The 21,990-nt window shown below is 40.3% G+C and overlaps 2 protein-coding genes and 1 non-coding gene across 4 annotated transcripts; 2 read left to right on the top strand and 1 right to left on the bottom strand.

Annotated features, from left to right (window-relative positions):
- Positions 1–11,141: 11,141 nt before the first annotated feature.
- On the bottom strand, positions 11,142–21,229 carry LOC147940447 (uncharacterized). 2 transcript variants are annotated; one of them, XM_087462358.1, is made up of 7 exons: positions 20,328–21,229; positions 20,106–20,208; positions 19,465–20,004; positions 18,415–19,367; positions 17,837–18,323; positions 17,662–17,754; positions 11,142–13,947 (listed from the first exon to the last, which is right to left on the bottom strand). In XM_087462358.1, exon 7 carries the CDS (start codon positions 12,181–12,183, stop codon positions 11,299–11,301), a length of 885 nt encoding a protein of 294 aa, XP_087318484.1. In that variant the 5' UTR covers positions 12,184–13,947; positions 17,662–17,754; positions 17,837–18,323; positions 18,415–19,367; positions 19,465–20,004; positions 20,106–20,208; positions 20,328–21,229; the 3' UTR covers positions 11,142–11,298. The 2 variants fall into 2 exon arrangements, with proteins under 2 accessions (XP_087318484.1, XP_087318485.1); XM_087462359.1 differs by lacking the exons at positions 18,415–19,367; positions 19,465–20,004; positions 20,106–20,208; positions 20,328–21,229 and adding exons at positions 16,406–16,503; positions 16,619–16,794 and having other exon boundaries at positions 16,873–17,754; positions 17,837–17,946.
- On the top strand, positions 13,250–13,356 carry LOC147940449 (small nucleolar RNA R71). The gene has a single exon (XR_015564832.1). It is a non-coding gene; the product is annotated as a small nucleolar RNA R71 (small nucleolar RNA).
- On the top strand, positions 16,266–16,784 carry LOC147940448 (uncharacterized). Its single transcript, XM_087461307.1, has one exon. It carries the CDS (start codon positions 16,266–16,268, stop codon positions 16,782–16,784), a length of 519 nt encoding a protein of 172 aa, XP_087317433.1.
- Positions 21,230–21,990: the final 761 nt, after the last annotated feature.

The following is a 21,990-nucleotide window of genomic DNA, read 5'->3' as shown; positions in this document are numbered from 1 at the left end:
TATATATATATATATTTTGTCAACCATTGGGCCACAACATGCCGGCCCATTAGCCAAATCCCTACATTCATAGGGAGCGGGACTCGATCCCTTTTGCATTAAGGACTTACCGTTGGCCACTGCACTAATGTCACTTCACGTAAGAATATTATTATATATAGTAGTTGTTGTCCAATTAATATTAAGAAATTTAAGTGTTAAAATTACATGACTTGAAAAAAAGATTGAACTAGTGATACCAAGCTTACGAACCAAAGGTGATGTAATCGATATGACTTCAAGCTCAAATTATTCTCAATTGTATTGCAATTTAACATTCAAATTTCTTTGATTAATCCGACAATCTAAGAGCATATTTAATTAGTGAGTAAATTTTGTATTAATATATTTTATCTAAAATAATCTATATATAACAGTTGATTTTTTTTTTGGTTATCAAATTAATATTTAGAAATTTAAGTGTTAAAATAACATTTCTTGGAAAAAGATTGAACTAGAGATGCCAAACTTACAAACCAAAGATGATGCAATGGATAGGACAATAAGCTCAGTTAATCCTAGGGGAGATGATGAAATTGAGGAACGTAAGCTAGAAGATGTGCTGGGTTGAGCTGCAACTAAGGATGGTACAATGATGTTGGAAACTTTGAATGAAGCTTGTGTTGATTTCTCTTGTAGCGAGACTTATTTCGTGACTAATTCTTATCTGAAAAGGATTGAAACTTTGTTTTAGCGGTATGTTTCTTATACTTTCGTAACTGAAAGCCAAAACTTATTGGTTCTTATATTGAGTGATTCATTATCTTCCCTTTTTGTCTTTTGATCTCCAGGATACTGATGTGATGTTGTTCAGAAACTTATTTGTTTCTCAATGTTTTCAATATTCATTGCTTTCTTATGAGTTTTTGATGAATTACATTTGATTGAGCTCTCTTGTGAGAGCATTCACATACGTACAAAGCCTCTGTCTAATTGGCAGAGAATATATGTATTAGCATGAGGAATTGCGCTGACCATTCGATGATAAAGGTGTTGGAGATGGGATGGAGTTCATAACAACTAATATGTTTTATGTGACTCAAAAGTATTGTGTCTTTGCGTATACTAAATTTCTCAAGTAAGTTATGTCAATGTTTAACAAGATTTCATTCAGGTCATTTGTTGTAGCATGACAATTTCCGTTGGTCTCTGCATCTGCGTGAGACTTTTATGAAGCCAACCTGTTCAGGTCAAGGTACAAGTGTTCTGACATTTTGGTTTTTAGATTTTCAGAATGTCTAGCCTTATGTTTAATTCATTAGGCCATCTCCATTGGGAACATCTTGGGTTTTCTAAGCCTTTTTAAAATCAAAAATATAGTGAATAGTGGGTGAAGAACATGTTGTTGGTTCTTGATGTAGAACTGATTTTGGGCCAGTTCTTGGATGACGTGGCAACTCGTGAATGGATACAATTTTTTGCAAAGGAGAAAACATTTATTTGTTTGCAGGAAGTTTTGTTTGTTTTTATTTATTTATATCTTTAATGTTTTTTTGTTTCATAAAAATTTGGTATTGTATTTGAATTTTAGTATAAGTTTTTTAAGTTTGCAATTTTAAATTTTTTTTTAAAGTTTTTAAAATTGTAATATGTTTGTTTGTTTTTTTTAATTTATATCTTTAATGTTTTTTTGTTTCATAAAAATTTGGTATTATATTTTGAATTTTAGTATAAGTTATTTAAGTTTGCAATTTAAATGTTATTTTTTAAAGTTTTTAAAATTGTAATATATTTAAGATTATTAGATTATTAAATTTTATGATCTTAAACATATTCTCCCAATAACCAACTTCTTAACAAAAGATCTAAACTAATGATCTTACATTATTTTCATAATATTTTCTCTAAGAACACCCAAAAATGTTCTCCGAATGCAGATGCCCTTATATACATTTTAGTATTGTCTTTTTATCTATATGTTTTCATTCTAGACAATAAATAATATGACAGAGCAAGTTAACATTTTCAGAATTGCATTTTGGATTTGGTTTGTTTCTTAAGCGGCTCATGCTATATAAGACTGTTTTTATAAATGAATTCACGCAATATGTAACAAGAGCTTTTGTTTGAATTTGGAAGACTGGTATACTGTGCAGCTGTTTCTTATGCTTCAGGAAATAGCTTACAAGGGATCTAGTCTGAATCTGGAAGAGTGGTTCACTGTGTAGCTGTTTTTATGCTTCAGGCAATAGCTTACAAGGGCTCCAGTTTGAATTTGGAAGAGTGGTTCACTGTGTAGCTGTTTTTTTTGTGTACTGTGTAGGTTGTTATTTTTTTTTTTTTTTATGTTATGTATTTTCCATGACATTGATGTTTCTATGTACAAACTAAATTTTTTATTAATTGAAATTTTATATAGATCAGTTTTTGTTATAAAGTTTTACTTTAATTGAATTGAATTTTTATTTGATAAAAATATAATAAAATAGCAGTATAGTATCCATTGGATAGTATGAATTTTTATTTGTATGAATTCTGAAATTTTCAGATTGGAGTTTATGGATATGGTGAATGCTCATTGAGCATTTTGCAAGTGGTTGTGTTTGATCAATAAGAGCCACTACGTTACACGGAATCGTCGAAGATGCTCCGATTCCCGGTCCAGAATCGGAACCGGAAACGGAAGCGTCCAGAATCGCAAGGGAAGCACGATTCCCTAAAAGTGGTGGTCGGAAATGTTGTGGGAGCGCAGATTTCGAGTTGGAATCGTGATAAATTAGCAAACCGTGATAAATTAACAAATCGGAATCGTGGTTTCTTTGTATTCTGGCCAGATCTAAATGAAGAAGATAACTTTCACGTGATGTTTTTTTTGCATTTAACTCTTAGGCCCAACTTTGCTTAACCATTGAGGCCCAACTGGTTATTCATATATTTTTCCACAGTCGGCTTTTTTCTTTGGTTCAGTTATGTAGTATAACAAAATAAAAGAGGAATTGCATTCTATAACCAACAAAAAAAAACTATAATTCAACAGCTAACTATTCTAACCATGAAAAGCTAATATACACTATATAAATTATAATATGTATTATATTATCCTTGCCACCACCACTATCTTCACTTCCCTACCACCACCAACCCCACCCCCTAAAACCACCATCCCCACCTCCTACAACCACTTCCGGCGACTATCACCACCACCACCTCCGGCGACCACTACCTCCGACAACCACTACCTCCAACAACTATCACTTCCGGCGACCACCACCTCCGGCGACCACAACCTCCGGCCCCTCTCTCCGGCCACCCTCGCCGGGCCACCCTCAGGACACCGCCGGACCACCACCAAACCACCGTCGGACCACCGCCGGACCACCGTCTACCACCACCGCCGTCTACCCCAATCACCACTACCCTTAAACCATAAAACTCAAAAAGATAATTTACTTTACCGTTGCTCCTAAATATCTAATTTTTTCAAATTAATGGTTATATTATTTGTTAGTTTTTTTTTTTTTTGGTCACTCACCTAATTCACCCAAATAAATATTCAATTATTTTTCCTAGTTCTTGTCTCTCTTGTGGCTATATTTTATATATACTATAAATATCACCCAATTTTCATATTTACTATTTTTATTAGATACAAGAATATGTCTTCTTAAAAAATCATATTTGTAAGATTTCTATCTTATGTTTAATTGTGATCCTGAAATTTATGTAGTAATTTAAAATTTCTAAACTGTTAAATTTTGATTTTAACGACACATAGTATGTCTAATGATCCTCTAAATATTGATGATTATTTTAATATAAATGATAAAGTGTCTTTTATATTTTTATATTCAATTGTGTATTGCATTTTGTTGTTTAAAATATTTTATTTTAATATAAACTTATGTTTGATATATATATAATATATATATACTATATTATATACACGCTTCTAACACGTACCTGCTTCTTAGTTTAAAAAAATAAACTCGCTTCCTCGCTTCCAAACGCTTCCACTTTTGCGTACCGTTTCCGATTCCATGCACCTTTTTACCATTGGAGAGAGATCATTAATTGTAATTAACTTTATTAAGGTTTTTATTTTAAAATACACAAAATTTCTTGTTAAAATAATTAAGAACGTAAAAATAACAAACTACTAATAAAGATGGTCTAAGAGATCTACATGTTCCCCAATAACCCCCAGAACAAGAATCAAGGTGACGTAAACCAGGAAAAAAAAATTATAGTCCTAGCAAGGGAAATATGAACAAACATCATCAAGAATTAATTGAAAAAAAAGTATAGTTTCCCTAGAGAAGGAAGATTCACAGACTTACCAACTGAGAATGACAATTTTCTCAAGGCCTCGATAAAAGGGCACTGATTAGATGTCACCTATCGTATAAGCAGCAGAAAAAGAAAAGTAGATTAAGGATTTTTTTAAGTAAACGAGAAATCAGAGAGTCTGACTCAATCCAAGTATCCAACCCTTGATTGCATCAGTGATGTGTGGGTAATATTCTAGTATATATATATATATATGACTACCTGATAAATCTTCCCAGTGGTTATGTTGTTGTCTTCAGTTAGTGTCACATCGAGAAATCTTTCTTAGTTCCCCTAATCAAAGTCAACCTTTTATTAATTAGACATGGTGATGAACACAAGTCAAACAGCAATATTACATTCTTTAGCAACTATTACATTCTTTATTAATGTGGTTATGTTGCCTTGATAGAATGCCAACTCTGTCTAGGCTAAGGAACTGGAGAATAGTAGAAGATGATACATGCTACCTCTGTGAGATTTACTTTGAAACAAGAGACCATCTATTGTTGATATGTCTATATAGTTATGATCTTTGGAGATGGTGCCTTGCCAGACTTCAGTTCTCTTTCACAGGGTTCAACACTTGGGACCGTTTTCTGCTTTGGTTAAAGTCTCCAAGTAACGAAGCTCAAATGGGTCCTCTAAAGCTTATCGCAGCTCACGCAGTTATCTACTCTCTTTGGCATGAACAAAACGCCCGCATCTTCACCAGTATTAACACTCATGTGGAAGGGATTTTTCACCAACTTGATCGTCGTATACGAAACACTTGCTTAACAAGGAGTTCTAACCCGAAGCTTCAAGATATGCTCATGTTGTGGTTTCGTTCTTTCTCTGTTTAAATTATTACCTACCTATGTTCTTGTACCGGGCTTGTTGACCCCGGATATTAGCTGTTGTTGCGGCACCTAAACTCTATATTTGTAACCGAAGTTCTCTTAATATAACACCAGAAATTTTATGGGGAAAAAAAACTATATATCAGTGGGCACTAGTAGTGTAAAGATCAAAACAAGAAAACCTCTCCACCATCATTGAGTAGACGAGTACAAATACCTCTCCATGCTCAAAAGGGGACATAGTACCAGCATCAATTATTTTGTATGATAAAATTCATGGATATTATATATATGTATATATATATAGAGAGTAATAAGAGAGTTTGATAACATGATTTTTACCTAGGGTATCAATTCCCTATGCAGTTGTAGTACAAAAGGTTATCAATCCAAATAGTTGTTATGCTAGCAGATAGAATGCAATCAGGAGCAAGCAAGTCAAGCCAAGCAATAAAAGGGTTTTGTCTAACAATCATAGAATAAATAAAAGAAAAGAATATAAACAATGAACCACTCGACCTAAGCACTCGATGCAAGCATTCGAGTACAGGATCGGGTGGGGTGATCGAATTAGCAAAGAAGGTATGAACAGCTCGAAGGGTTACTCGAAGCAGGTGATCGTGTACCTGTTCGGGTAAGGGATCGAGTAATGAATAAAAATGCAAGCAAATAAAATACGAAAGCTTCTAATGATGCGGTAATCGACTCCTAAGTGTTCCTGACCAATACAGATGTCTTACATGCCTCAAGCAAATATTCCCTAGACAATGAATCTCTAAAATCTTGTTAAAACACTCTCGTGATAGAAACAATCAACCTTGATCACTCCCCTACCCAACTCTCGTTGGAGAAACATGACCAAGCATGCAATATGAACCGATTCATTATTGTCAATAAACCCCTTACTCATCTAATCTCTTAGGCTAAGTTAGTAAATCTCTAGCATTGGTTGATTCAAGCATTTCATCTACACCTCTCGATGGTAAAACACCCTAGATCTAATCTCACCCTCTCGGTTTGTTGACAGCATTAAGAACACCAATCTAGAAGGGAATTTATAAAACATAAACAATCAAACTAAGACATCCTAACCGATCAAGAACACAAAATCATCTATCCCATCCCTAGAAACCTTACTACACTACTCCAAAATCATTGCAGGAAACATAGAAACAAGGATAAACGAAAATTACATTGTATTACAATGTAAAGTAGAAGAGAAAAGTATAGAATAAAAATCTAAAAGAATAACAAAAAGATGTAAAATAAATTCTAACAAAAGTGAAAAGAAGTTTGAGTCGCTCTAGATCTCTCTCAGAAGCTCTCGCACTCTGGTTTGAGGGTCTGTGGCGTGCTCATTTGCGAGGAAGGGGTTTATATATGGAAACCCCTTTGACCTAGCTTCCCAGTCCTGCCCGATGATCTACTCGATGGGGTGCACGAGGATGAGGTCGGGTTACTCCTCGGGTAGATCTTTGGGTTGTTCTTCCTGCTCTCGGATCCTCCTCGATCGTGTTGGGGTTCAGACTGTTCTTCCGGCTCGATGGCTCCTTCGGGTACATGTTCGGGTTTGTCCTTGTTTTCCCCCATTTTAGGCTCTAAAGCACCTATTTTCATCCAAAGTATGCAAATGCAAGAATGCAACACCCTAAATGGCCTAAATGCGAATTCCTACAGTTAATGACCTAAAAATGCTAAGGTAAGGGTATAAATAGTGCAAAATATGGATAAAAAAGGATGCTAAAAATATGTAAATTAGAGAGTTATCATACCCCCAAACTTAAATCTTGCTAGTCCTCTAGCAAGGAAGTAGGAGGGTGTGGTTTAAAAATGGGGACTCATAACCTTTATATGCTAAGCGAAGGATTCAAGCTATAGTCCTTAAAGATAGTTTAATGGTGGTAAGATCAATCAACATACTTACAAATATTTTTCTATGCTTATTACCATGCATCGATCTAGTTCAACCTCCAACTAAAAGTAAAGACTTGCAATTCCAAAGAACATCTCTTTCACATTCATTTAAGTGTTTGGCGAATTCTTGCAAATGGAAGGTGAATCAAGCTCAATCGGTTTCAAGGGTAAGGCTTTTTGGTAAGGTGGTTTCAAACAAATTCTTTGGGTGGTTTTCTCTCAAAAGAAAGAATGCTAGACAGTTGTGAAAACTATCTAAGATTGAGAACAATTTGGGCATACAAAGCTTAACTCTTGATAATCTACCATTTTCTCATTCATCTCTTGTTTAATCAAACCCCTAGAACAAAACTACCCACAACCTTGATTTTAACTCTTTTTTTTTTTTGTAATCCCTAAGGTCTAAACTTTAAACATCTAGCTCTTTTTTTTTTTTTTCTTTTCTTGCTTTGCTAAACTCCTAATATGTATATATATATATATATTTTTTTTCTTTCTTTCTTTCTAAGAGATTATAGCAAGATCTTTTTTTTTTTTTTTTTTTTTTTTTTTTAGAGACTTAAAGCTAATTGAACTGAACCTTAGGGACTTCTGTTTTTTTTTTCTTTTTATTTCTCAACCCAACCCCAAATAAACATGCTAATTACATACCTCTCAAAACCAATTCTATTAGCTAGTCCAAATGATTCTAACTTAGCTAAATCAAGAGCCAGTTCTTTGTCGTTCTCAATACTCTCAAGGTTTCACAACCTATAGCACAATGAAAAGGCCTCACTCAACAATTCACAACAAGGTTTGAAAGAAAGGTTTGGGTTCAAGGATAGGGAAAAACAAATCGGGTTAAACGAAAAGATTGGTAAAAATGGAGTGCTAACCCAAGTTTAGAGTTATCATGAGCAAGTATTCAAATTCCATAAGCAAGACAATTTAAGTTCAAATTAAGTCCAATAAAATAGAGATGATGCAATGTTCTATCAAGTGGAGGAAGCATTCAAAAGACAAAAGGTTCTAAGCAAAGATTTTTCATTTTTTTTCCAAAGATTGATCTAGCAATAATGAACTGTGATGAAGGGTTATAGCTTCAATCCTAAGGTTTGATTTTAAACAAGGTGGTTTTAATCATTGTCCCCTAAAATGCATATGCAACAATCCTATATGAAGCAAACTAAACTCAATCCTAATTTTTTTTTAAATTTTTAAAATTTTTTTGGGTTTTTCAATGCACATAGATGCAGACTCAAATGAATAGAATTAGTATGCAAAAATTTGAAATAAGAAAATAAGAAAATAAAACACAATGTTAAATACATTCTAGGACCCTCGCCCAAACTTAAATTACACAGTCTCTGTGTAAATAAAAGCCTGAAAAAGAATCCAAGAATCACACAAACTAAAATGAAACTAAATGCAATGTTATTTACAAAGATTGAATGAATGTGGTACCTCATGGGTTGGTGAAGAAGGAGGTTGTAGCAGCCTCCATACTCGCCAACGTGTAGCTAGGGTCGTCACCGGCTTCAGCAGGTGTCGGGATTCCCTCGTCAGAGAGCTCGGTGATGTGCACGGACGACTTGCTCGGACCAGCATCTGAAGGGTTGATCGGGTATGGCATCGCGTAGCTCATCGGATAGTATGACGGGTATGACGGGAGAGGTCTGGAGTGATCACCCGTATAGCCACTCGCATGGTGCATCGAATACGACATCATATACGGCATTTGATACGTCGGAGGGAAAGGACCTGATTGCCCACCCGAATAGGTGCTCGATGGGTGCATCGGGTAAGGCATCGTGTACCCCATCGGATTAGGTGTCGGATAGGCATCTGAGTGGCTTCTCCGCGATCTGTTGGGTCTGTTGATATCCTCCTCTGGCTGGGGCTCATAAGATGATGCTCTGTGAGGCTCTGGAGGTGTCAGTCCTCGAATTCTTCCTAGTGGTCCGCTTCTTCCCATCCATGTGGGTGCATATGCCGAGGTGGGAGCTGAGGCACAGCTTGCCTTGTCTTGCAGCTCCTATATCTCACCTCCCATCACCTTCACTGAGCCGGTAAGATCCTTCACCTTCCTAACCAGAAACTTGTTCATCCTCTTCAGCCATCCGATCCTCTTGTGAGCTTCCCTCACCCCAACAGGCTTCTTTTGTGAGCACACATACTCCTCAAAGTCGTAATCCTCCGAGTTGTCTCCTTGTTCTCGCCCAGTCGGCTCTCTCTCTCCAGCTTTGGATTCCTTCTCCAGGTTGTACAGCTCTTCTAGAGGCGGTGCAAAGTCGATGTTCTCCCCCAGCCGGACCTTGGTGCACACTACATTGGGCATGATCATTTGGGCGGCTCCGACAGTTGGATGGACAAACTTGAAGAGCATCCTGTTGTTTGGCCTCTCATAGGCCAAAAATCTCGCCAGCACGAGGTAGTCGATGTCCAGCCATCTCGGGTCATGTACCACTCCTTTCAAAGGCACATTGTACGCCACCAAAATTGGTGTGACCAATCTTCCTATGGAGATCTCTCCAGCTCCCTCTCTTCTCTCAGTTTTCATAGCCCATGAATTGAGGTAAAGGAACTGATCGAGCAACACAAAGATCATGCTAGTATCTGCAACATCTCCTACTAGCGGTGTACCATCCCTAGCATTGTCTAACACTCCACACAAGGCAATGTCTAGCAGCTGGAGCTCATGGTCATTCACATTCCCAGTCTCCTTTCTAGCAAAAAGAGTGCAAGCAAAGGACTTGTGAAAGTACCTCAAAACAGGGCTCCTTATTTGAGCGGATTTGGAGCTTGTAGACTTGTAGGGGAGTTTGTCGCCTATTGTCAGCCATAGGGACCTCATATCCTTCTTGCTCACCTCCATGCCTTCTCCACTCCCAGCCTTGAAACCATACAGCTTGTCCATCTCCTTGAAAGTAAGTCGGTACTCCTTGTTTTGCACGGAGAAGGTGATGAACCTGATCCCCCCATCGGGTAGTAGGGTCCGGTGGTCCTCAAAGTAGTGCAACCGTAGTGTTGAGAGAAAGTGGACCGTCTCCTCCTCATAAGCTTCAAGTTGGGATCGCATCATTTGGCCCAAGTGGCACATGTCGAACAGGAACTCGACATCTCTAGCGATGCCCAACTGCTTCATCGTCTCTCGGTGAGGGTAGCGGGTACTAACGAAATTCATCTTGCGGAAAACCTTTAAAAGCTTTGCCGGAGTCTCCACTTCTTTCTGCTTCAGCCTCCGCGAGGCTTGGCGTGTGCGTTCTCTTTGCTCTTCCTCTCGCTCATGGTTCTCCTCCTCTGTGCCTCGATCCTCTTTCTCAGCTGCTCTCTCAGCTACCTTCTCAGCCTTTTCAGAGGCTGGTCTCTTCCCTCTTGCAACCGCAGCTCTGTTCCTTAGCCGCGATGTTTGGATCTCCTCCGGCTCTCCTCCATCAGCATCAGAATTGACCTCCATAGGGTCGGTAACAGTTCTCTCGGACGTAGACAGGTCCCTACGTCGAGGAGATCGGCGAACATCACTCGCCACCGGGCTTGGTGAGCGAACTCAGGGGTCTACTCGATCGGTTGCTCAAGCACCGGATCGGGCGACGGATCGAGTTGAGCATCAAGTTGGAGAAACGAAACGTCCAACCAGCGGTTGGGAATGCAGAATGTCTCCTCTCCCTTGGGATTCGCGAGGTTCGACGGCATCACCTCCGGTTCTTGCAGCGGCGGAAGTTGATCTGCTTCCCTTCTTTTGGTATGTTTTCATCTTAGGAGCCATTGTCGAACTCTTGAAAGCAAAAACAGAGACTAAGCCGAGATCAATGGGGTTAGTTCCCGAAAAATAAAAATCAAAGAGTCTCGATTCCTTTGAGAGAAAATAGAAAGTGGGAAAACAAAAAGCTTTTAGGTTTGAGAGACTTATCGGTTTGTGCTGCTGAGGGTGAAGGGTTCTAATCCCTTTAAATAGAATAGGGTTAGCAGCTTGGGTTTCACCGAGAGTGGGCTTGGGTTTGTGGAATTCGGACTCCACTCGCCACCCGAGTAGGAACACGATCAGGCGCGTCGGGTATAGATTCGGGTAGAGCCTCGGGTTCCCCAAAATTTCCTTTACCTCTTTTCCTTTTTTTTTAATTATTTTTTTTTTAAACATGCAAAAATAGAAAATAAGATAAAACAAATAAATCAGAATTAAAATATTATAAAAGATATCTTTGGGACTTCCTCCCAAGTGAGTTTGTTTTAAGTCACTAAGCTTGACTCTTCATGCTCTTTAAGCATGGGATCTAGGAGGGAGAGGTTCTGGAATCCTCTCCAATGTAGCAGGCTGATTCAATGGATTCTCCAAGTCTTGTCCAGATTCCACAGCAAATGTAGTGTTGACCTCTTCAAGATGCTTGACTTTTGTCTGCTTTGTCTTAGTGGAAAAAACTTGACCATCAATGGTTGGCCTTTTAATTCCTTTCTTGACATCAAACTCCATCTTGAAATGCTCCCCATGCTCAATTCTGATCTTGCCTTGTTTCACCTCAATCACTGCACCTACTGTTGCCAAGAATGGTCTCCCTAGGATCAGTGGATCGTCTGGTTCCTTATCCATATCAAGGATCATAAAATCAGTAGGGACTTCTACCCTTCCAATCATGAGAGGCAAATTTTCTAGGATCCCAATCAGATGTCTGATTGTTCTATCAGCTAGAACCAAATACAGACTACTCGGTTTAAAACTGTTGAAACCCATCTTGTTGGCAACTGACAGTGGCATGATGCTGACTGAAGCTTCCAGATCGCACAAGCAATTTTTGAAAATCCGAAGTCCTATCGAGCATGGCAAAGTAAAAGAGCCAGGATCCTCCAATTTCTCCTCGATTCGCAGCTCAGGATCTAAGCACACTCCACTCCTGAGAATCTCATACCCAATCTCCTTGAAAGCTTCCTTAACCTCAATCTCCAGCTGAGCTGCTTCCTTGTTGATTTCCTCTTGAAGTTCGTGTGGTGGCAAAAGCTTAGGTGGTGGAGCTTTACGCTTGGCCATACGCTCTGCAAGCGCCTCCAGTTGGATGTCAAGAGCAGCATTGAACCATCCCTCTAGTTCCCCTTCTGCTGCTACAAGCAGTTGAGGTTGATCTCTCATCTGACCATCTACTCGATGTATCATCCGATCACCATCATCGGGTTCTGCCTCGGGTGGTTCTTCGGTTTGTGATTCTCGAACCAGTGCTCGATCAGACTCCTCGGGTAAAGGCTCGGGCTCATACTCAGATATGTATTATTTGGTCTCATTTATCCCATAGTGATCCATATCCTCCCCATCTTGAACATCACTGTCCTCAGTGATGTAATCCTCATAATCATCATCAAGGAAGATGGCTTGGGCAGTGGCATAATCTTTTGGGTTCTGAACAGCTTTACCTGGAAACTGGTTGATCTTTGGAGCTGGTTGGTTGTTGTGGTGGCCCTCTAGGTATCTCATCTTAGTATTGAGTGAATCGTACGTGGCAGTAAAGTCATTGTATCCAGAATCAATCTTGTTGCTCATTTCCGCAAACCGTTTTGCGGTGTCCATAACAGCTGATGCCTGATTTTGAATCATCTGCTGAATTAGGCCGCGTAGGTCAGCTTCCTGTGATTGGTTCGGCGGGCCTTGTTGTTGTTGGAATCCAGGCGGTGCAATGGGTTGGTGGTAATTTCCAGAGTGCTGCTGCTTAGGAGCATAACCTTGATTGTATTGGACAAAAGGCTTCTGCTGGACCTAGTTCCCGTGAACTGCTGATGGGTAGATCTGGTCTTGAGGGTTGGCAACATTCGGGTTACGGTATGACAGATTCGGATTCGGCTTGTAGTTGTTGTACCCTTTGTTGTAACCTCCTTGGTTGTTGATGTAGTTCACATCCTCTAGCTAAATATTCTTCCCATCTTATTGTAAAAACTGCTCTTCCTCTGATATTGCATGAACATGCTGCTGTTGGCTAAGGAGCTTATCGAGCTTGTCATTGAGGGCTTTCATGTCCCTCTTGTACTTGGCATCTTCCTCTCCGGTAGATCGCACAGTGCGATCGTACTCCTCATTATAATGCCCATCAGATTGAGCCAAGTTCTCCACTAGATCCCAACCTTCATCAACATCCTTGTTGAGGAAGTTACCATTACTTGCGGTGTCCAGCAACATCCGTATCTTGAGGACCACTCCTCTATAAAGTGTACTTAGCAATGAAGCATTGCTGAAGCCATGACGAGGGCATCAAGTAGTGTATCCCTTGAAACGTTCCCAAGCTTCACTGATCGCCTCATTGTTCTTCTGAACAAAGCTAGAAATGTTATTTCGCAGCCTTGCGGTTCTGGAGTTGGAGAAGAATTTGGCTAGAAACGCCTTCTTGCACGCTTCCCAAGTGGTGATGGACTCCTTGGGGAGTGATTTTTCCCAGATGTGTGCTTTATCTCCCGAAGAGAATGGGAAAAGCCGGAGTTTGAATCCATCCTCACTAACTCCATTTATCTTGGTGAGGCTACAAAGCCTATCAAATTCATCCAGATAATCCAATGGGTCCTCCATTGGCAATCCATGAAACTTGTTGTTTTGTATCATCTGGATGAGACTACTCTTGATCTCAAAATTGTTGTTCTGGACAGCAGGTGGCATAATGCCATTCCTTTAAGTATGAGTAGATGGAGCATCCCCTGCTCCTATGTTGGTCCTTGCTTGAGGAGCTGGTGGACCGTTCATTGTCTCCTCAATTGTTGCTGGTTGCGGGTGTTGAACTTGTTGTTGTTGGAGCAACCTTGGTCTGTCGATGTTGTCGATGAAAGGACTTAAGTTTTGGCTACCCTTGGACCGTGGTAGGTGACCGACTGAGTACACAAAGGTCAACCCGATCCAGCTGATCGAGTGACGGGTCGGGGGGGGGGGGTGCTCGGGTTGTACCTGAGATTCAAAACAAACAAACACGAATGCGAAAAGTCAGATGCCGAACCAATATAGATAAGAGAACTTGATCTAGCAAGTGCTGAAATCCTAAACGTAGCAAATTAAATTCAACCAAATGGCAACGACGCCAAATTGATAGCAGGATTTTCACCCAGGATATCAATTCCCTATGCAGTTGTAGTACAAAAGGTTATCAATCCAAATGGTTGTTATGCTAGCAGATAGGATGCAATCAGGAGCAAGCAAGTCAAGCCAAACAATAAAAGGGTTTTGTCTAACAATCCTAGAATAAATAAAAGAAAAGAATATAAACAAGGAACCACTCGACCTAAGCACTCGATGCAAGCATTCAAGTACAGGATCGGATGGGGTGATCGAGTTCGCAAAGATGGTATGAACAGCTCGAAGGGTTACTCGAAGCAGGTGATCGTGTACCTGTTCGGGTAAGGGATCGAGTGATGAATAAAAATGCAAGCAAATAAAATACGAAAGCTTCTAAGGATGGGGTAATCGACTCCTAAGTGTTCCTGACCAATACATATGTCTTACATGCCTCAAGCAAATGATCCCTAGACAATGAATATCTAAAATCTTGTTAACACACTCTTGTGATAGAAACAATCAACCTTGATCACTCCCCTACCCAACTCTCGTTGGAGAAACATGACCAAGCAGGCAATATGAACCGATTCATTATTGTCAATAAACCCCTTACTCATCTAATCTCTTAGGATAAGTGAGTAAATCTCTAGCATTGGTTGATTCAAGCATTTCATCTACACCTCTAGATGGTAAAACAACCTAGATCTAATCTCACCCTCTCGGTTTGTTGACAGCATTAAGAACACCAATCTAGAAGGGAATTTATAAAACATAAACAATCAAACTAAGACATCCTAACCGATCAAGAACACAAAATCATCTATCCCATCCCTAGAAACCTTACTACACTACTCCAAAATCATTGCAGGAAACATAGAAACAAGGATAAACGAAAATTACATTGTATTAAAATGTAAAGTAGAAGAGAAAAGTATAGAAGCTATCGCTCTCTGGTTTGAGGGTCTGCGGCGTGCTCGTTTGCGAAGAAGAAGAGGGGGGGATTTATATATGGAAACCCTTTTGACCTAGCTTCCCAGTCATGCCCGAGGGTCTACTCGATGGGGTGCACGAGGATGAGGTCGGGTTACTCCTCGGATAGATCTTCGGGTTGTTCTTCCTGCTCTCGGATCCTCCTCGATCGTGTTGGGGTTCGGACTGTTCTTCCGGCTCGATGGCTCCTTCGGGTTTGTCCTTGTTTTTCCCCGTTTTAGGCTCTAAAGCACCTGTTTTCATCCAAAGTATGCAAATGCAAGAATGCAACACCCTAAATGGCCTAAATGTGAATTCCTACAGTTAATGACCTAAAAATGCTAAGGTAAGGGTATAAACAATGCAAAATATGGACAAAAATGGATGCTAAAAACATGTCAATTAGAGAGTTATCAGAGTTATAGGCAAATACAATTTAAAAGTTGCCAATGAAGAACCCTTGGTTCCCCGATGGTCGTGCTTTCGCCCTGAATCCAACGTGTCCCACTGCTGGTGGAACTCAATCCCTGCCTCCTCCGTTACTTCCCCCAGACCCTCCGGACCTTGCCTTATCCGTTTCTTCCTCCCAATTCCCTCCCCTAACCCCGTTAGTGGCCAAAAACTCTAATCTTGGTCAACAAACTGCTCGCACAAGTGGGCCTGTTGCAAAGATCTCTGGCTCTAATGACTCCTCAATCGCTATTACTACCGATGTCGAGATGCATCAGGTTGAAAGCCCAATGGCTAATACTGCGGATCAAGATCACAAAACCCTAGATCTGGTTGTATTGTTCCTGAAGAAACTACTGTTCCCGAAAAATTCATTGTGCTTACCCCCAAAGCAACTTCCCCTCTTCTTACAAACAAAGCTTCCGCTACCACCCTCAACCCTTCCCATGCCCAACCCATCCACCAACAACCACACAACCTTATTCCTACTCCCTCTACCACTACTGTTGCCTCGCTCCCAACTACCCCGGCTCAACACCAAAACTCCAACCCCTCTGTCCCTACCCGTGGTACTCATACTGTTCCAGTTGGCAAAGGAAAAACTCTGGTTGAAAAAATAAGGATGACTGTTGAAGCGACTTGCTCCTTTCTCTATTGTTGATTAGGATCGACCGCGAGTCCACATCCCTGACCAAGTCTTTCAAAGAGGTGCTGAGCTTCACAAAGACTTCGTCATCTGTTTCTTTAAAGGTTGACCACCCCTTTACCACCAGGTGAAAAGCATCCTGAATCATATGTGGGGTAAAGGACAACGTCTAGAGATACATATGAACCATCAATCTAAGTCCATGCTAGTTAGGATCCCTAATGAGTTTATTAGGCAAAAAGTTCTAGAGAAATACATATGGTATGTTGGTGATTCAATGTTCCATACCGTACCATGGTCTTTTAATTACTCCTCCGAGTCCCCACCGCTAGACTCCATCCCAATTTGGATCCACATGCTTAATATTCCACTGTACCTACAAACTACTGAAGGGATAAGTTTAATTTATGGACTTGTTGGAAAGCTTAAGGAGATAGATGATTACACAATCAATAAATTTAGCCTCAAAGTCTCCCATGCTAAGGTTACTGTGGACCTTACCAAGCCTTTTCCGGATGTTGTGGAGTTCACCAGGCATAATGGCCAGATAGTTGAAGTTCCAATCGAATATCCATGGCTACCTCCATCCTGCTCACATTGTAAGGAACTAGGCCATATTGTCTGGAACTGTCACCTTCTCCCTCCGCAACAAGATCAACCCTCTTAGGAAGCTTAATCTACAAAGAAGGATAAGCCGGTAAGAGAAGCCTCAGTAAGTAAAAAAACCGATTCAACTAAGCCTGTATCTGGTTTACCTCTACCTGTGTCTGCGTCGGGTCCAAAGGAAGGCTTCACTATGGTAAAGGGTTCTACACCTTCAAAGATTCATGTTCCTGCTGCCTCTGCCAGTTTGTCTAACACTTCCAACCATTTCTCCCCTCTCCCTACCATGGATTCACCCCCTGTTCCCCTACCGACTGTGCTCATTTTCCATGTTTGTCCAGATACACCGGCTGTCCAACTCTCCCTGCAGTCTACAGCTTCACCCCCTCAACCCCAAATTCATACCTCTCGACCCTCAACCGGTTATGCCCCAAAACTCCTTACCCTCATTTCAGCCCTTATCCTTACACTCATCCTTATCCTCATCCAAACCCCTCCCTTCTTTTGTTCTCAGCTCCCAGCCCCTATAACCCCATCGGGTCTACCTTACCCATATCCCCACTCTCCCGAGAAATCAATTCCCACCTCACTAAAAAGATCCCGTTCTCATCCCTCTCTCCACTCTCCACCCTCTTTTGTTGATATGAATAACCCTCTGCCGCCCCCTAACCTTGTACCTAACCCTATTTTGTCATCTCAAACTCTAGTGTTGAAACTTTTTGGCTCTCTCCCATCCAAGGGGGAAGCTCCCTCTCACTCTTGATGGATACACAACACTTTTTTTGGAACATACGAGGTCTAAATGATTCAGATAAGCATCAGCCCTTCAATAATTGGCTTCATAGTAACAAGCCACTTTTTGGTGCAATTTTGGAAACACATGTAAAAGATCTTAACTTGAATTGGATCATGGCAAAGGAATGCCCGGGGTGGAATTTTACCTCAAATCACCTATCAGATGAAGATGGACGCATTGTAATCTGTAAGGATCCGGCTTCAGTCCGAGTGATGCACCAGTCCAAAAAAACTATTACCTGTGAGGTCATCATTGGAGGTAAGATTCAATTCGTGTTTACTGCGGTATATGCATCGAATATAAAAGAGGAAATAACTGACCTATGGGTTGAACTTCTTCATATTCAGCATAACTTCTCCCTAGATACATCTCCCTGGTTGGTTGAAGGTGATTTCAATCAGATAATTCATAATGAAGAGCAATCCTTACCAAATGTGAACTGCATAACTCCACCGATGGCTGAGCTTAAGACTGCCTCACCCAACTGAATCTCTTCGATCTGAGATTTCAGGGGCCATTCTTTACCTGGACCAACAATCAACAAGCCTCCCCAGTTGCTAAAAAAGTTGATCGTGTTCTTGTCAATGACCATTGGCTCTCGTACTTCCCCAACAGTACAGCTATTTACCTTCCTCCTTTACCATCAGACCACTCCCCCAGCCTTGTAGACCTAGCTTACCAACTCCCTAAAGCTGGAACCAGACCTTATAAATTCTTCAACTATCTGATCAAACACCCAAACTTCCTCCAGCATGTGAATGACACTTGGATTCAGGCTGGAAGCTTTGCTTTTCAACTCTCTGACCTCTGTTGGAAGCAAAAGACCATTAAAAGAGAGTTAAAACACTTAAACAGAGAGAACTTTTCAAAAAATCAAGAGAGACTGAGTGAGACTAACCGTTTGTTAATGGATGTGTAGGTACAAGCTCTACAAAACCCCTCAACTACCAACTATCAACGAGAAAGAGACCTTCACACTAAATGAAACTTCTTAAGAGCCATTGAAGAAAGTTATTTCAAGCAGAAGTCTTGTGTCAATTGGCTAAAGGAGGGTGACTTGAACACCTCCTACTTCCACAAAATGTGTCAGTCCAGAGCTAGTTATAACACTATTTGATCCTTCATGATGGACTCTGGAGACTTTTTACTTGACCTAAAGGCGATGAGAAACCATGCCATAACCCATTTTAAGTCCATCTTAGGCCCGGAGACCCTCGCTCAGTGCCCCATATGATCCTCAAAAGCTTGGTTCCAATCACTGAATCATTTTAGAGCACCCACAAGTCTTTCCCAACGGATGATTGCTATCCCATCAGCCTCGGAGATCACAAAAGTGTTGCATAAACTGAACCCTAATAAGGCACCCGACCCCGATGGCTTCACCTCTGGTTTCTATAAGGCAGCGTGGGGGATCTTGGGAACTGAAGTTACAACCTCTATCACTCATTTCTTCAACTCATCTTTCTTGCCAGCTTCTACAAATGCAACAATATTGACTCTAATTCCAAAGAAGCCATGTACCTCCTCTATAAAAGACTATAGGCCCATTTCCTGTCTAAATACACATTACAAAGTAGTCTCCAAGCTCCTGGTGTCAAGATTGAAACCAATCCTACCGACCCTTATCCTCCCTAACCAGATTACGTTTGTTCAAGACCGCCTCTTGCTGGAGAATACAGTCCTTGCTGCTGAAATAGTAAATGGTTATCACAAAGCTCATGGTCCTAAACATATAGTAATCAAAGTAGATATAGCTAAAGCCTTCGATACACTTTCCTGGGAGTTTCTTTTCAATTGTCTTGAAGGTCTAGAGATCCTTGGACAATACATTCGATGGTTACAAGCCTGTATCTGCACAAAAACTTCAGTATTGGTTATAATGGCACAGTTCAAATGGTATTTTAAAGGAAAAAGAGGGCTCAGACAGGGTGACCCTTTATGACCTTACTTATTTGTTATTGCCATGAACAACCTCTCTCTAATGTTCAACCATGTGGCAGAGGAAGCGAGGATCAAGTATCGCCATCACTGTGGTACGGCTAAGCTCACTCACCTCTGCTTTTCGGACGACTTGCTCATCTTTTTGGATGGTTCACTAAGTTCGGTTGAAAATGTGCTTCAAGTCCTAAAAGAATTTGAGGACCGGTCAGGCCTTGCCATCAATATTCAAAAGTCTTCGTTCTATGGTGGATTATCTGAGGACGAAATCAGGTTAATCAGCTCCAACACCGGACTCCCCCATGGCATACTCCATATTCGTTATTTAGGAGTTCCTCTCTGCACCAAAAAGCTGACCATTGAGAATTGTGAACCACTTCTCCAACAAGTCAAAGGAAAGTTAAACAATTGGTGTACTAAATCCTTATCTTTTGCAGGCCGTCTTCTACTCATAAACACGGTTATCGCAGGGATCTCTAACTTATGGTACTCTACCTTTGTTCTTCCAAAATTGTGTATACGCAAGATAAACTCTATGTGCAGTGCATTCCTGTGGAAAGGTGTCTCGGAAGGTCAACATTCAACAAGAGTCTCTTGGGAGACAGTAACAAAAAGGAAAGAGCAAGGAGGATTGGGTATAAGAGACTTAACTCTTTGGAACAAAGCTTGCATTCTCAAGTTGATATGGCTCTTGTTCTTTCGATCGGGCTCGGTTTGGGTGGCTTGATATAGATTACACTTCCTACGGGGCTCGCTGAGCAATTTTTGGACCATGAAAAAAAGACCACACTACTCATGGTTAGCAAATAAGCTCTTGAAACTGAAAGACTTAGCATACGGCTGGATAAAACTGCGAGTAGGAAATGGGCAAACCTGCAGATTTTGGTCAGACAACTAGACTCCGTTTGGAAGACTTTCTCACTTCATCTCCGATTCAAGGCACTCAAGGCTAGGGATCTCTGAACAAGCAATAATTCCTCAACTCTATCGGGAAGGGAGATGGCTCCTACGTACTCCCAGATTGGATAACCAAGTCTCTCTTCATGTATTTCTTACAACCGTTACGCTTACTGATGCAGATGACTATTACGAATGGGAGCTTGATGGATCACGACAGCACCGCTACTCCACTGGCCAAGTCTATGGCCTTTTAAGAGATCAATTACCTTTGGTACCATGGAGATCAGCCGTTTGGATTAAAGGAGGGATACCAAGGCATAGCTTCCTCACCTGATTAATGGTCTTGGATAGATGTCCTACTAGAGATCGGATGTTGAGATGGGGACTTCAGACAGATCCACTATGTCTTCTTTGCAACACGTCTCCGGAGAGCCGCAACCATTTATTCTTCCAATGTCCATTCACTTGGTCAGTCTGGACAAAGATCGCGGCCAGGTGCAGACTAACTCCTCTCCGATCTTGGGAAGCGACTATGGGACAGATGAGTTTGCTAAGAGGACCAAAAGAACAGAAAAGGCTATCTCTTCTCGCTTGCCAAAACACTCTATACGCATTGTGGGAGGAGAGAAACAATCGCCTTCACCGCAACAACTTCAGATCTGCTGAAACCATTCTCCGTTTCATGAGAACCAGAAGAGGAGCATCGAGGAAGCCATGGAAGGGTTTGTATCACGGTAGGAAGCTATACGGTTTCGAATGGTAGACTCTCCACTCAATCGTTGATGTCGATTACTACTTCATCGCCTAGGACTACCTACCTACCAGATAGGTTTCAACTCAAGATCTTACTACATTGTGTTTCAATTTTTGGGCTTAAGCCCTGTACAAAACACTAAAGCTAAGCTTTTGTATTATTTTTGTTCTTTTATCACAATTAATAGAAAGCTTTTTACAAAAAATAAAAAAAATAAATAAATAAGAGAGTTATTAGATCAACAAAAGAAAAACAAAAAAAGGCTCAAACTTTAATATATATATATATATATATATATTATTGTGTGAAAGCCAAACTTGTTACTATTTTGTAGTCGAAAGGAAATGAAAATGAGAAATACAAAAGTGTAGAGAGAAGAGATCTTTAACCAATTTTAATGCATGGAGGTAACTCGAAGGCCACAAGCTTTAAGCATGACGACGCCTATACTACTGGGCTGTAACGCCTTTGCCAAGCCCACTCACCAACACCTTCATATCCTCCAATTACCAAACTAGAGAACAGGACAAATCTCATCGGTAAACTACAAAGCGACACCAACCAACTATAACTCTGGTATCCCAATCCATACATAGACTTCTTTTCGAAGAACTATTGTATTCAACCACTAGTATGTTCCTATATATCCCACACTTTTCTTGTTCTTTCCTTTTTTTCTTGCTGGTTGCTTCTTCACTCTTTCCATTAATACATATATACAATATATATGACCACAATTCCAAAAAGTATATGTATATTACAATCTTTGTTTGAATTTCACAGAAAAAATAGATTATTATCTAAGCACAAAAAAAGATTAATAGTATTATTTTATCTGTATTTGTATATTAATAAATATATTAATATATATTATTTATCTTA

This window comes from Camelina sativa, chromosome 8, assembly GCF_030686135.1.
Source record: "Camelina sativa cultivar CO46 ecotype springtype chromosome 8, ASM3068613v1".
NCBI classification, from domain to species: domain Eukaryota; kingdom Viridiplantae; phylum Streptophyta; class Magnoliopsida; order Brassicales; family Brassicaceae; genus Camelina; species Camelina sativa.
The sequence above is the reverse complement of the archived record's forward strand: the minus strand, read 5'-3'. Positions and strand labels throughout refer to the sequence as shown.